This window comes from Podarcis gaigeae (assembly GCF_964106915.1).
Source record: "Podarcis gaigeae genome assembly, chromosome: 16".
Taxonomy (NCBI): domain Eukaryota; kingdom Metazoa; phylum Chordata; class Lepidosauria; order Squamata; family Lacertidae; genus Podarcis; species Podarcis gaigeae.
The window spans coordinates 39403094-39419471 of NC_139693.1; the positions used below are offsets into that span (position 1 = coordinate 39403094).

Sequence of the window (16378 nt, forward strand, 5' to 3'; positions counted from 1 at the left end):
GCACATGGGGAGCTTCAGGGCTTTTTTTATTTAAAAAACCCACACATTTATATGTTCATGCTGCATTTTGTCTGCAAGACCCTGGCCAAGAAGATGACAGTGCTCTACAAACTAGCAAGGGAACAACTTTCAAAACAGCATCACTATGATTTTGGGCTTCGGGCTCTGAAGTCAGTACTGGTGATGGCAGGGGAACTGAAGAGAGGCTCACCGGATCTAAATGAGGTAAGCCTATCCTAATCCATTATCCTGGCATCCTGGAAAATAGAGAATCTGGGGGCTTATTCACATGACCCCATGACTATGTTCTAGTCCCTATTAGTGGGGTGGGAGAGCTGGAAAAAAAATTCACATCTGGCAACCAATGTGCCATTTTGGTTCCCGATAGTACATAGGTAGACGAGTCTAAAAAGCCCAGGACACAAATTTTTACAGCCCTCTAGCACTATATCACAAAACCATAGAATTGTAGAGTTGGAAGGGACCCCCCTATGCCATCTTGCCCAGCCCCTGCAAATATGACCACAAAACCTTCATCCCTCCTTATTCGATTTAACAGCATCAAACATGAAAGAAAACAAAATACTCAGAGTATACTTCATGTTTCAGAGAGAGAAACACCGCTCCCACTGTATGTCTCATGTCACTGTCACTAAAGAAAAAAATCATAAACAAACTGTCTCATCTGGGCCTGTGTTACATATAACTGAGTGCAAGCCGTTTCAGTCTTAGTCACAAATGTACTATGTGAACAATATAGAGAAAATGGTGCCCACCCTAGCTGTGTTCCAATATTTTATTTTTTGATGATATATATATATTAGGGGCATAATCCTGGTGTTTATTTTGCTCTAGTAAGCTTAGTTTGGTCAGAATCAAGTATAAATTTCCACAGGTAATGCAAAATATATTACTTCTGTTGAATGAGCCACCATAGCTGCTAGAGGTGGGCATTTCCTGCAAGCCAATTGGGGCATGGGCATGTGGGCATTGGACTGGATCTTTAGCCACATGGGCACTCCATTAAGGACGTCCAGGAGGTTGACTCTGCCAGGAGTCCACACAGGGACTGATGGGCCAAAACACCTCTCCCAATGGCGGGCCTGTGTGGGATTGTGGCACCCAATAAATGTCGGGGGTGACTCCCCAGCACAGAGCTGACCCCCTGGGTTCCTATCAGTCAGCCTGTAGACTGCCTGATGTCAGATACGTGCGCGTAGCCAAACCTACTCTTACCTGTAATCAATAAAGTTGTGGCCTAATTCAACTCAATACCATTCTCCTGTGTTCATTTCCTTGGTCTCCTCTGCGCTGGCTGTGGATGTTATGCATCTGGGGCAGCAAAAGTAGCCTGGTGCAAGTGCTTGGCCAGAAGCTGTTGGCCTTTTATTTATTCAGGCAATTTCTAACGCACTTTGTGAAATACCATCTCAGAGCAAGGTGTAATTTCAAATAAATCATAATACACACTGAAACAATAATTTATCATAAAAACAAACATGTGCTACAATATAGCAATAAAATAATAATAAACCCAGATAGTCAGGCAAGGGCACAAACCCACAAATGAAGCAATTCAGCCACAGGCCTGGATGAATAAAATAGTTTTAAACTGGCACTGAAAAGCCATCAAAGTCAGTCTAGTGTGAAGGAAGGGCATTCAACATTCAACATTCGACATGCATATATCAAGAATGCCCTCTGATAGGTTGCTGCAGAGTGAATACTTGGCAGAAAGACTGGGAATGATACACATGGGAGAATCCTAAGCTGTATAGGGCTTTGTAAGGGTGGTTGGAGGATGTGTGGCGGCTAACAGATTGAGGTTGAATCCTGACAAGACAGAAGTACTGCCCTACGTTCCACAGGGTAGGTGCGACTATTGGGAAGGCCCTCTGCCTGGTCCCCTGTAACCTCACTCCTCAAAGCGAGGGAACCACCAGAAGGCCCTTGGAGGTGGATCTCAGTATCCAGGCTGAACAATGGTGATGGAGATCTTCCTTCAGGTATATAGGGCCAATGCCGTTTAGGATCTTAAAGGTCAGCACCAACACTTTGAATTGTGCTAGGAAACATACTGGAACCAGTGTAGATCCTTTAGGACTGGTTTTATATGGTCTTGGCGGTCACTCCCAGTCACCTGTCTAGTTGCCGCATTCTGGATTAGTTGTAGTTTCTGAGTCACCTTCAAAGGTAGCCCCAAGCGGGAGATAACTAGAGCATGCACCACTCTGGTGAGACAGTCCGTGGGCAGGTAGGGTCTCAACCTGTGTACCGGATGAGGCTGGCAGACAGCTGCCCTGGACACAGAATTGACCTGTGTCTCCATGGATAGCTGTGAGTTCAAAATGATTCCCAAGCTGCACACCTGGTCCTGCGCACAGTTACTCCATTCAGGACCAGGGAGCCCCCCATATTCACCTGCCCCCTGTCCCTCCAAAAAAGTACTTCTGTCTTGTTTCAGCCTCAAACCTTTAACTGTTATGTGGTGAAAGGCAGCAGCTATTTGAGGGAGCTACTAAATTGGGGGCAGGGTGCTCAAGAAAACCTATTTTGCTCACTAAACATGTTAATTGCTTTTTACAACCACCATCACCCTAGGATGTGGTCCTGATGAGAGCTCTGCGAGACATGAATCTCCCAAAATTTGTTTTTGAAGATGTTCCTCTTTTTCTTGGCCTCATCTCTGACCTGTTTCCTGGACTTGATTGCCCTCGAGTACGCTACCCTAATTTTAATGATGCTGTTGAGCAAGTGTTGGCTGAAGGAGGCTACGTTGTCCTGCCAATTCAGGTATGAAAAAGAAACACAGAAAAATGGAAAGTATCATAAATGCCAGGCCACATTTTGGGGAGCCTGTATAAAACGGCAACCTTAAAGCCTGGCTCTGCTGCAGTAAGGTCTTCCATCCAGTCCATAAGTACCAATAATAATCCTTTTAGGTGGCGGAAGACACTTCTTTCCATCATCTATTCAGATTATGATGACTTGGAATTTTCTTTTCTTTCTTTTACTTTCAACCTGGGGTATTTGGGTTATATCTTTTGACTTAAGTTCTCCTAAAATGGAATTTTGTTTATTTATACAGTACTATTAGAAAAAAAGGCTAATAGTGAGTTTAGCTGATGTATGCTCTATGAGGCCTTTTAATGGTTTTTTATCAGGTGGATAAAGTTGTCCAAATGTATGAAACTATGTTGACTCGTCATACTACAATGGTGGTTGGGCCGACAGGAGGCGGCAAGTCTGTGGTTATCAATACCTTGTGCCAGGCTCAGACAAAGTGAGTACAGATTATGAATACAGGTAGATAACTTGGTAAGACTTGTTGCAAGAGGATGAGCATACACTTCCCTGCTTCCTCCACTTTCATGGGCACAGCCAGGGGGTGAGAAGGGCAGCTTCGCCTCCCTAAATCAAGTAAATAAATAAAAATACTCAACCAGAAAGTAGAAACAATCAAGTTATTTGAAATTGAAATACTTGCTGAGGCCAGTCACTTGGACGATGTTGTGGCGCATTCTAGCAACGCAATTGGCAACCCCATCGAGCAATAGGTGTGGCTTCCATGAACTGACCAATTGTGTCAGTTGCTGAGGGAAAACAGTGAGGAGGGCTAGCTACTACATTTAAGCTCTGCTTATGAGCTTTCCAGGGATATCTGGTAGCCACTGTGGAAAGCAGGATCAAGCTTTGATTTACTTTGATCTGATTCAGCAGGGCACCTTATGTTTTTATTGGGTACGAATTGTGAAGTGTTTGTATACAGGAGTTGCTTTGGCAAGTTCTACTACAATGTGTTTTTCTTCTTAACTGCACCTCTGATGTCCATTTAGGCTGTCATTGGTGACCAAACTTTACACGCTGAACCCCAAAGCCATGAGTGTTATTGAGCTTTACGGAATCCTAGACCCCACCACACGAGACTGGACTGATGGAGTTTTGTCCAACATCTTTAGGGAAATCAATAAACCCACAGATAAAAAAGAGAGAAGGTAATTTCTTAAGGGTTAGACCAATATTTGTATTTGTGTTTAAACTGCATTATTAAGTTTTGTAACCAAACAAACATAAGAGAAAAATGACAGATTATAGATAAATTACAAGAGAAAACTCAAGATTTGCCCACACTGGAAGAATGGCATATGCAACTGATGGACTATATGGAACTGGCGGAGATGACTAGCAGAATCCGAGATCTGGGAGAAGAACTGGTGGAGGAGGAATGGAAGAAATTTAAGGACTATCTACAAAAATATTGTAAATTGTATGAATGTTAAGAAAGATGTAAGATTAGCAATAGAATGGCTCCAACAAATTAGCTACAAGGAATACAAATCTAATTGTAATTGAAAGAAAAGACAAATTTTGGATAAATTGTTATAACTAAGTCTCCAAAAGAGTGATTTAAATTCTAAAATCTGAGATTTAATATTGGAAAAATATATTATATGAATTGAAACAAGTTAATAATTTGCTAGTAAAATTTATGAGTTTAGGATGCAGGAACAAGAGATGTGAGGAAGTCCAAAGATGAGAATGAAATGTGGATATTGGAAAACACTATGTTATTATGTATGTTTTTTATTGTGTAAACAAAAACTTAATAAATATTATTATAAATATATATATATAGATAAATTACAAGAGAATTAATGCAAGGCCAAGAGCACATTGTAATGTTATCATCAGGACAACAACAGAGAAGGGAAAACTAAAGAGAATCAGATTCAAAGAAATGCAGACAATACAATCAGCTTTTGGGGGAAAAGAGATAACATGGGATCATTGTGGGGTCCTTAATAAAGTACTTGGCTGGATACCTATATCAAAAGAGCAGAGCTAAACATACTCTCCAGCAAGTGAGAGCCCCCAGCAGAGTTTTAAAACACAGAATCATGCATCACCCTGATGTGTGAGGAATATAGGCCGTTAGACCTTTTAAATATCCTGTTCTAGTCACTTAACACTGCTTCCCACACCATTAATAAGTTTGAATACTTTACTTAACTCGTAAGATATGATTCATGCATTATTCCATACAGCTGCAAGAAAAACGCAGGTAGTATTCTGTATTTTGGGTTTACAAAATACAGAAACATATTTCTGAGCACACAAACAACTTGTAGAGAGCAAGCTCAGACACGTCCTATCTTGGTGAGTTCACAAGGTGAAAGAGAATGAACAAAGGAGGAAGCTTAACTTCCTTCTAGGTGAGGGGCATGGCCTAGCTGACTCTAGGAACACAATTCTATTACCTTAACAACTTCATGCAAGCCGTATTCTTGCTAGCTATATTTGACTGCAATTTCCCACACAGCCAAAATCAGTTATTCACAAATCAGCATGAGTTTGAGGTAGAATAAAATTGTTTTCCTTGTCAGAAGTGAATGCAATAATACGATATCATATTTCTCCAAATTTGTCTGGCTCTTTTGCTTTTCTCAATGTTTTCATTTTATGTGCTCATTTTCCCATCAAAGCAATTGATCAGCTTTTTGGTATACTTCCCAGTATTTTGTTAAATTTAATCTAGCAACCATCAGTAAGATTATCAGCTCTTTAAACATAATTTTTCCTATCCAGTACTTTTCAACCAAGGCTCCGTGGAATCTTTGGGTTGAGTGAGCTTTCCGTCAGGGGTTCTATGAAATTTTGGTTAAATTATTTGTTTTCATGTTTTGTTTTATTTTGTTTAATGCTTCTTGGGTGGGGGGGAGTTGGACTTCACAGGATATTGTTCCATTACTGGAATTATTTAGTAGGGGGAAAGGATTGCAAACCTCTGGGTTAGACATTACACTTGCGGGTCCTTAATAGTTTCAGTTTTGTTTTGCTGTAATTTCCCCCCATTTTCCCAATACCCTTCCTGCAATCCAGTGAAAGTACACAGATCAAAATGAATTAGAATAGGGGATGTGTCATTATATAAGTGCCTTTCTTTAATCTTTGTATACAGGTACATTTTATTTGATGGAGATGTGGATGCCCTCTGGGTAGAAAACATGAATTCCGTGATGGATGATAACAAGTTGTTGACTTTGGCAAATGGGGAACGAATCAGACTCCAAGCCCATTGTGCCCTTTTATTTGAGGTAAGGAAGTCACTTCTGAAGTTTTGAAACAACAGATACTGATGGCCAGACATTTCATTAAATATAGCAGCTCAAGTGACCCGTTATCCATCCATGTTAGTCTTGGGAGGTGGTGCTGTTTCTCCATTTTTATCGTATTTATTTATTTATTTTACTGTTTTCTTACTCTTACACTCAGCTTTTCTTCTGAATTGCGCAGAGTGGGTTACATGTAGGTCCAGGCAGTCCTATATCCAAGTTCATTAGGGCCAAACTTGCTTCACTTCAGAAATAGAATGCAGCATGCCAGCTTCCATTTTGTGGTGGAGGTTCTCCAGGCACGATGCCACTCCTCCAACCAGTTTCCAGTAAATGTGCTTCCTTCCTAGGTTGGAGACTTACAGTATGCTTCACCTGCGACGGTATCACGCTGTGGGATGGTCTTTGTGGACCCCAAGAACTTGAGATACAAACCTTATTGGGAGAAATGGACGAACCAAAGAAGCAAGGTAGAAAATGTCTCCTTAGACTGAACTTGGAAGCATTTGTTGTAAATCACCAGTTACTGGTTTTCCAGTATATCCAGACAAGTTAATTTTTATGTGAGGTTTCCAGACAAACTGAGTTCTCTGGTTGGGGTGCAGGATTTGGGAGGGTGTCCCAGGGGCCACAGGATATATCAGATACCCCTGTCCAACTCTGGATATGGAGTTCCAGCACTGGAGAGGAAAATCCTAAGTTGGATTCCCCCTTTCTTGCTGCTGCTGAATCCTCTGATACACAGGCCTAGCCACTGCTGGTGCTCTGATGTTGGTAGAGCTCAAAGGAGATATAATTATAAATAATAAGAATGGATCACAGGGTGGTTTGCAATATAAAAACACAAACACACATAACATAGTAACAAACAAAAACAGTACCCTGCACTACACAGTTTAAAAGGGCACAAATGGCTTAATTAGCCGGGGAGAAGAGGAATGTTTCTGCCTGGTGCCTAAAGATATGCAATGAAGGTGCTAGGTGAGCCTCACTGGGGCGACCATTCCACAAGCGTGGAGACACTGCAGAAAAGACCTGTTCTCATGTTGCCACCTTCCAGACCTCTTGTAGAGGAGACACAGGGTCCCTGGGTCAGGGTTTGGGTCAGATATGCCCAGGGAGGACCAAGAAACAGCTGGGATCCAAACGACCCACAGCCATCCCAGTCCCCTGACATGCTCCCATACCAGGAAAAGAATTACACACCCGGGTGTGTATTATTCTCCGGTCAGTGAGAGGAAGACATCTAGACATGGGTTGTCTCCATAACTACTTAGGACAGGCAGGGTCACATGATGCAGCTTTGAGAAGGATCCAGCCCAGTTCATTTGCTATCTTGCCTTGGTCACAGCAGCTGTACTTGTCTCTCTGCATTTCTCACTCTGCAATGTTTTTACTGATTTTTCTCTCCCAGCTCGATCACTCTTTCTCCTTCTTCTCTTTGAAAAACAACAAAAGCACTCACTTTTTCCTCACAGGTTTCCTTCCCTTCTCCCTGCAACCTTGAATCAGGAATGACTAAGCCTCCATGGCCTTGAGCAACATTATTAGTTTCTGGATATGTGTAAATATTGCATTTTGGACTGCTTTTTCCTTAGGATGCTAAGACTGTTCTTACTCATGTCAATCAATATCATTGCAGTTGATTGTCCTTGTAATGGACGCGGGTGGCGCTGTGGGTAAAACCTCAGCGCCTAGGGCTTGCCGATAGCATGGTTGGCGGTTTGAATCCCCGCGGTCGGGTGAGCTCCCGTCTTTCGGTCCCAGCTCCTGCCCACCTAGTAGTTCGAAAGCCCCCCTAAGTGCAAGTAGATAAATAGGTACCACTTTATAGCGGGAAGGTAAACCGCGTTTCCGTGTGCTGCGCTGGTGCCGGCTCACGAGAGCAGCTTCGTCACGCTGGCCACGTGACCCGGAAGTGTCTGCGGACAGCGCTGGCCCCCAGCCTCTTAAGTGAGATGGGCGCACAACCCTAGAGTCGGACACAACTGGCCCGTATGGGCAGGGGTACCTTTACCTTTACCTATCCTTGTAATAGATGCGGAAGTCTTTTTTGAGGTAGTGCATTGAGGAAGTCTCTGCTGTTCTCTTCTCTGCTCCTACAGTTGTGCTTCTGATGATGTCCTGTGTTGGTCTCATCAAGAAAGGCACTGGAATTGGGGTCGGGGTGGTTGTATATCGTATTCCTTGACTCTGTGAACATTTCCTGCTTTTGGACACTAGATGGTGTTGGGGCCTACCTAACAGACTGGTCCCATCTAAAAGATGTTTTTATTGGACAACACACAGGGGTTATCAAACTTTTTCAGCAGGGGGCCGGTCCACTGTCCCTCAGACCTTGTGGGGGACCAGACTATATATTTTTTTGGGTGGGGGGGGGGGAATGAACGAATACCTATGCCCTACAAACAACCCAGAGATGTATTTTAAATAAAATGACACATTCTACTCATGCAAAAACACACTGATTCCCGGACCGTCCGCGGGCTGGATTTAGAAGGCGATTGGGCCGGATCCGGGCCTTAGTTTGCCTACCCATGGACAACAATGTTCCTTTCTGATAGCAGAATTGAAAAAACTGCCTGTCCAGCTACAATATTGGAACATGTAGATAGGTTGACAGAACCTATCTACAGAGGTTCTGAGAGGTTGACAAAAAAGTGGAAATCTCCCACATGAAGAGCTTCCTTGAGTAATTCACTGGAGCACCTTTCAATTTTTATTTTTATTTTAAATCTCATTACTTTGGACGTTTTAGGAGAACTCACAACATAGCTGCCAACTTTTCCCTTTTCTTGTGAGGAATCCTATTCGGAATATGGGAATTTCCCTTAAAAAACGGGAAACGTTGACAGCTATGACTCACAATGTGATGTGAAGTCATGCCTTATTAGCAACTGCCAACAACAAAGAAATGGGGCAGGGAAATCCACAATTTGGGGAATTTCATTAGGTGCCATGAGGGCCTGGTGGCAAATTCCAGATAGATAGTTAAGATTTGGTTGGAAATCACCCTATCCTATTCCAGTCCTGTGTCCTCCACGGCGTTTGGGCTTTCCTGCTCTTACTTCTGACTTACAAGAGCAGGTGTGTTGTGCCCTCCCTTCCATGGATTAGATCTTGTTATTTAGAAGAGGTTGATCCACAATCACAAGAGGGGAAGAGTATATCCCTCTGTACAGGAAGAGACAAATAAAATGGATACATTAGAATTACTTTGTTTTGATTTTGTTCCTCAGCAAGAAAAACAACTCTTAGATAGATTATTTGCCAAATATGTACCCTACCTGATTGAAATGATCGTAGAAGGAATTGTTGATGGACGGCAAGGGGAGAAATTAAAGACCATTCTTCCACAGACAGATCTCAATATGGTAAGAAATACCGGCTTTGCAAATTAATATAAACATTTACAATGGAGGTTCTTCAAGTAGTGAACAGTGCAATAAACTTTCCAAACTTCAGGCATATGTCTAAGGAGAATTTAGTAGGACTACCCTTCCCGTCCCCTTTTCTGGACTAGAGTAAGATTTGGAGAGATTTATATAGACTGAATTTGAAATTTTACGGAAGATTCCAAGACATGGTCTGAAATAGAAAAACTCTCCTTCAGGGTTTGGTCAACAATGAGAAATAGCTCAGCTCCATTTATGACATTTGCTCCGAGCATCACAGTTTACTGCACTTAAGTATTAGGGCTCTTGTCTAATTAAATGAATATTAGTTGTCTAATCAAATGAATTTTAATTGAATACCTAATAAATTAAATGTGCACAAATGTGCATTGGACTAAAACAATAGTTTTTGAACAAAATGTATAAGGGGTAAGATTTTATTTATTTATAAGACTGTTTACGTCTTATAATCAGGGTGATGTACATCAGCATAAAAACCTTTAAAAGCAGTGCAAACCACTCAATAAAAAACTGGCTACGCAATGAAGTTTTAAACAACTGTGTCAGCCTATTGGCATTAAAGTCTTTAAGAGATGATTGAAAGTCAGAAGCAAGGATACCTGCTGAATCTCTCCTGAAAGAATTTTCTATAGCATGGGACCAACATCATTAAATGCCTGATTTCTTGTTGATGCCATTGTGGCCTCTGTGATACTGGGCACAACCAACAGTGCTGCTCTAGATAATCTCAGGGATCAGGGCATGAGCCAGTGTGCTATAGTGGCCAGAGTGTCCCTGCTCAGCCATGAAGCTGACTGACTCTCATCCTTATGAGGAGAACCGGATGCCACTTTGAGCTCCTTGGAGAAAAAAGTGGGTTATAAATTCAATAAATAAAACATGAAAATAAAATTATTTAAAAATAAATAAAAAGTACTTCAAAAAAATCTCAATGACCAGGTTTAGACAGTCCTTAGGGATCTTGGACTCAAGCTGTAAGATCAGCTTGCAAGATCAATGCAAGATTTCTACTGAATTATGTCCACCTGCTTGTGCAAAAGGAACTCCAGTTGCACAATGGGACTTCCAGTTTCTACTCTCCAGCCCCCACTTCTGCTCTGGCAAGATCCCAACCTCCCTAAGCAGATTTGGAGGGCATGCAGGTGGCTGGAGTGGGTAGAAACCCCATGGAGGTACTCCATTGCATCATTGGATTTCATACACTGTATTTTAGGTGGTGCATATTGCAGCAGCTGCCATTTTAGAAGAGGCATTCCCTTTTATGTGAGAAGAAAGGGCAATTCCTCTTCTAAGAGGTACCTGTCATCTGCAAATTTTTAAAGAAGTACGGTATTTTTCGCCCTATAGGACACACTTTTCCCCCTCCAAAAATGAAGGGGAAATGTGTGTGCGTCCTATGAGGCGAATGCAGGCTTTCGCTGAAGCCTGGAGAGCGAGAGGTGTCTATGCGCACCAACACCTCTCGATCTCCAGGCTCCAGGAAGCTATCCGCAAGCCTTGCGTGTCCGGGGAACCCCCCGGGCGCGCACGGCTTGCGGGCGGCAGCCTGCAGCGCGGAGCACGGGGCGCCCTTTGGAGGATGCCCCGTGCTTCACGCAGGTGTCCACAAGCCTTGTGCACCGGGGGGAACTCACCCTGGGTGCGCACGGCTTGCGGGCGGCAGCGTGGAGCATGGGGTGCCCTTTGGAGGACGCCCCGTGCTTCGTGCAGGTGTCAGCAAGACTTGCGCACCGGGGGGAACTCCCCCCGGGCGCGCAAGGCTTGCGGGAGGCAGCCTGCAGCGCGGAGCATGGGGCGCCCTCCGGAGGACGCCCCGTGCTTTGCGCAGGTGTCCGCAGCCTGCTGCCCGGCGGGCGGGACGCCCTGAAGCAGAGCGCCCCGCGCGCCGGACAGACATCCACAGCGTGGGGAGCCCTGCAGGAGTTCCCCGCAGGGCTCCCCACGCTGCAGATAGCAGCCTGCCGCCCGGCGCGCAGGGCACCCTGAAGCAGAGCGCCCCTAGCGCCGGGCAGACATCGGCCAGCCCCACAAGCTCGGGGGACAGCGGGGAGGCGCAGCGCCGCCATCCCACTGTTCCCCGACCTGGTTTTGGGGGGGAAATAAAGGGGGGGAAATTCCTTTATTTCCCCCCCAAAAAAGTAGGTGCGTCCTATGGGAAAATACGGTATTTACATTTTAATTTCAATTCAATTCAAAATCCTTTATTAGGCATACCACACCACACATAAATAACATAATACAATATAATATAAAATAATAATACAACGCAACATCATCACCTACCATTAACAACCACTAAGTCTAAAAAGCAATATTTTGGGGACTTCCGGTGGAGTGCGAGCCCGTCACAAGCGAGGGATTTTTCCGCTAGAGGAATCCCAGCTACTTCGGTCGAAACAGGGGGTTATTGTTCAGAGGGTCAGGTTCCCGGCAGTGCCTAGAGCTAGCCTACCAGCCGTCAGGTAACCCCGAAAAGGGGCAAAGAGCATGGAGGGAGGATCAGCAGGCTATTGGGAAGCTATTGCTATGGCCGATTAGCGAAGCCCTGACCTTGCAAGGAACAGCGCTCCGCTCTCAAATTTAAGAAATTCGGACTCAACAAAATTATAATTTGCAAGAAATAACATTGAGGAAGGTTCTGTAACTAAAAAGGATTAATACAGAGTTCAGCTGTCATCTGGAATCAGCGCAGACGCAGCATTGTAAGCAGAGCTGGAAATTGAAAGTGAGTTGCCGCTAGCAGCTATTGTTTCCGTTTCTCTCTAAACTTTTAGAACTAAAGTTAAAAAGTATTAAAGAGACTTTGGAAGAGGTTACAAGGACACAGTAAGATTATTACAGTAAAAGGGGGATCAGAAAGTTACTATAGTGGCAAATAGACGTCTTTGGTGTAGCAGAGGATATATAAGGCTTGAAGTGTTTTCCCACTTTCACTTTTAAAGACAAAGAGCCGCGTTGAAAGGAGAGCCTTCGACTCCATTGTTAAGAGTTAAAAGGCTGCTGTTGCAGAGGGAGAATTAAAGCCTCTCTTCATCTTTTGGTCGATATAGACTCTTAAGAGGACAAAATTAAATATAGCACAATCTGGAATTGAGGTGGTTTTCCCTTTATTTTTAATTTTTTTCCTTTTGAGACTGACATTTATATGAATTTTAGATCTACGCCACTTATCTGGACTTCGGTTCCCTAGTGGATGGAATGAGACATTACAACTTGTTTTTCTATGATTTTCCTTGCCAGTGGAATATTTTTAAGAAACAGGAAATCTGACTTCTCCCACTTCATGTTTTGGGTGCTATGTGGAATACTCCTTCTGGGACTCTACTGATTCATCTGTAAAAGTATTTAAATATATTTTGGAATTAATACCAACTAGACAATTAAGAATCAATTTTCTGAGTTGATTTTAGAGGCTATAAAATATTTGGATTTTTGAAAAATAATTTTTGGAAAATAACTATATTTGGACATTATATTTGAATTATAAAAGAAATTATTTGGATTACGATCTTCTTGGATCATAATTGGATTACAATTTTATATGGCAGGAAGTGCAAGAGAAGATTCTAATTAAGGATTAGCCCGATTGGGGGCAAGAAGACTGTCCTATACTTTGGTTTGGATTTTGGATTTGGCCTCTCCTTTTCTCCTTTGAAGTTATTAAAAGGAGATAATCTGACAACTTACCTATCTGGGTACCCCTTCTCTCAAAAGTCACCCCTCCCTACATACTGTATTTTTCTTTTTTTTACCAATTTAAAATCATTCACTACTACTCTACTCCCTATTTTACTCCCTACTCTACTCCCTACTTTTTTGGAAGTGACATATCATAAATCAAAAATTGAAATTAATTGTTTAAAGTGTATCAGCTGAATTTGGTATACAATAATTGACTATTGGCTATTTTAATGAACAGGGTTTTGTACTGTATAGCAGTTCGGTGAAGGATTGGGGAGGGAGGTTGTAGAAGGTAGAAATGGCACACCAACAGAAGAAAGGGGTGGAGGGGGTGACACCGACAGAAAGGAGAGCATCTAAGCAAGAATCGGACTTCAAAGCAGAAATATTGAAAATGCTTGCAGAAATTAAACAAAGTGAAAAGAATCTGGAAACAAAATTAGAGCAAGTGGATAGTAAAATTGGCAAAATGGACAAAAAAATTGATGAGACGGTCAATGAACTGAAAGGATAAATAAGAGAGGTTTCAAAAAGAACTTTATAATTGGAAGAAGGGATGAAAAAGGTTAAATTAGAAATGAAAGAGGTGAAACGGGAAGAAAAGAAGATGAAAGTGGAGATGATGGAAATAAATAAAGCACAGGAAGATATTAAAGATGCGATGGCTATGAATGAACTGAGACAGAGGGAGGTGAATCTGAGGCTGAGATCTGTGCCGGAGATACAGAACGAAGATATTAAAGAGAGATTGATAATGGAGTTAGCGCAATGGCTGGAGTTACGAGCAGAAGAAGTTGTAAAAACAGTACAAAGTGAATTTAGAATGAAAGTAAGATCAAACAAAGCAAGGAAATTTCCAGGGGACTGTTTAATTACATTTAAAGACAGAGAAATGAGAAATTTGATATTACAGAAGAACAGAGAGAAAAGATTATATATAGATGGAAATTACATAATCATTTTTAAAGATATACCAATAAGATTGCTGAAACGAAGAGACCCATACAAGCCATTGGTACAGATTCTTAAGAAAAACAAAATTGATTTTAAGTGGGAATTCCCTGAGGGAGTCTCGTTTTTCTACAAAAGTAAGAAGCACAGGTTGACAAGCCCAGAAGAAGCAGGGAATTTTTTGAGAAAATACAAGGAACTAAAAGCAGAAGAGGAAGAAGTCAAAGGTGCAGAAGGAGGAGCAGGATCTAAGGAAGAGTCAGAATCAGGGGAGGAAAAAGAAGAGAACGGAAAGAAGTCGGATGAAGAGGTAGAAGAAGAAGAAGGAGAGGAAAAGGATACATTATAAGAAAATTAATTTAAATTTATTTAATTGGAAGCCATCATGGCGCTAAAATTATGGAATTGGAATATTAATGGGATGAATGATAAGAAAAAACGAAATAAAATTGAACAATTTTTGAAAAAGAAAAATTTGGACATTATATATTTACAAGAAACAAACGTGGCAAGGAAACATAGAAAAATACTGATTAATAAAAGATTAGGGAATGAATTTGTATCTTTGGACAAAGAAAAAAAGAGGGGTAGTTCTATACATCAAAAATAAAATCGAATCTCAACAAATCTTTAAAGACGAAGAAGGAAGAATTATAGCAGCCCAGATCAAATGGCAAGGTGAAAATTTGATAATTGTCGGGATCTATGCACCTAATGGGATGCAGGTGGCGCTGTGGGTTAAAGCCTCAGCGCCTAGGACTTGCCGATCGAAAGGTCGGCGGTTCGAATCCCTGCGGCGGGGTGCGCTCCCGCTGCTCGGTCCCAGCGCCTGCCAACCTAGCAGTTCGAAAGCACCTCCGGGTGCAAGTAGATAAATAGGGACCGCTTACAAGCGGGAAGGTAAACGGCGTTTCCGTGTGCGGCTCTGGCTCGCCAGAGCAGCGATGTCACGCTGGCCACGTGACCCGGAAGTGTCTCCGGACAGCGCTGGCCCCTGGCCTCTTGAGTGAGATGGGCGCACCAACCCCAGAGTCTGTCAAGACTGGCCCGTACGGGCAGGGGTACCTTTACCTTTACCTTTATGCACCTAATGGAAACAATACTGATTTCTACAAAATCTTGGAAGAAAAACTATTTGATTATATGGATAAAAAAATTATAATAATGGGAGACATGAACAGAGTGGTTTCATTAGAAATGGACAGACTAAGAAAAGGAACAAATAAGGAAGGGAAACTACTTAAGACTTTTTTTACGATGACTAAGAACTGCGGTTTGATTGACATTTGGAGACTCAGGCACCCATTGGAGAAGCAATTTACTTATTATTCAGAACCAAATCAGTCAATGTCAAGAATAGATCAAATATGGGTTTCGAATGAACTGACACCAAGAATCCAACAAATTGTAATACAACCTAAAGTAATTTTGGATCATAATCCAATAAAAATGGAATTAAAAGGTTTTGAGGAAAGGACTTATAGATGGAGAATCAATGAACACCTATTAGATGATCAGCAAACTCTAGAAAAAGCACGAAAGAAACTAATGGAATATTTTGTGGACAATATCAACAAAGGGACAAAGATGAATGTGGTCTGGGACGCAAGCAAAGCAGTTATGAGAGGCTTTTTCATTCAGCAGAATTCATTGAGGAATAAAAATAGAGAAAAAGGAAAAAAAGAAATTTTGAAGCAGATTATGGAAAATGAACAAAAACTAATTAGAAAACCAAAAAACCTAAAAATTAAACAAGAAATCAAGACCTTACAAACTCAATTTGCAATGATAATAAACAAAGAAGTGGAATGGAACATAAAAAGGTTGAGAGAGAAAAACTTCGAATTGGCTAACAAATCAGGCAAATGGTTAGCGTGGCAAATTAAAAAGAGAAAGGAACAAAGCACAATTAATAAAATCATTGTAAATGGTGAAGAGATAGTTAATCCGAAAGAAATCAGAAAAGGATTCTTGGACTTTTATAGACAATTATATAAAAATAAAGAAAGGAACAATATAAAGAAAATAGAAAGATTTTTAAAAGAAAAAAAGGTGCAGAAGATCCCGACAGAACAAAAAGACCAGCTGAATGCCCCAATAGAAATGGACGAGATAAAGGAGAATATAAAAGAATTGAAGAGAGGAAAGGCCCCGGGACCAGATGGATTTACATCAGGTTATTACAAAGAAATGAAAGATGTATTGTCAACACCATTG

The 16378-nt window shown here is 41.8% G+C and overlaps 1 protein-coding gene across 2 annotated transcripts in view; it reads left to right on the forward strand.

Annotated features, from left to right (window-relative positions):
- DNAH10 (dynein axonemal heavy chain 10) overlaps positions 1-16378 on the forward strand; it is a 141559-nt gene that overhangs the window by 67263 nt on the left and 57918 nt on the right. For both annotated transcript variants that reach the window (XM_083716644.1, XM_083716645.1), the window contains 7 exons: positions 79-225; positions 2602-2793; positions 3165-3283; positions 3837-3995; positions 5960-6095; positions 6464-6583; positions 9353-9487. In XM_083716644.1, coding sequence (XP_083572770.1) covers positions 79-225; positions 2602-2793; positions 3165-3283; positions 3837-3995; positions 5960-6095; positions 6464-6583; positions 9353-9487 — 1008 coding nt within the window. The remainder of the gene's footprint in view (positions 1-78; positions 226-2601; positions 2794-3164; positions 3284-3836; positions 3996-5959; positions 6096-6463; positions 6584-9352; positions 9488-16378) is intronic.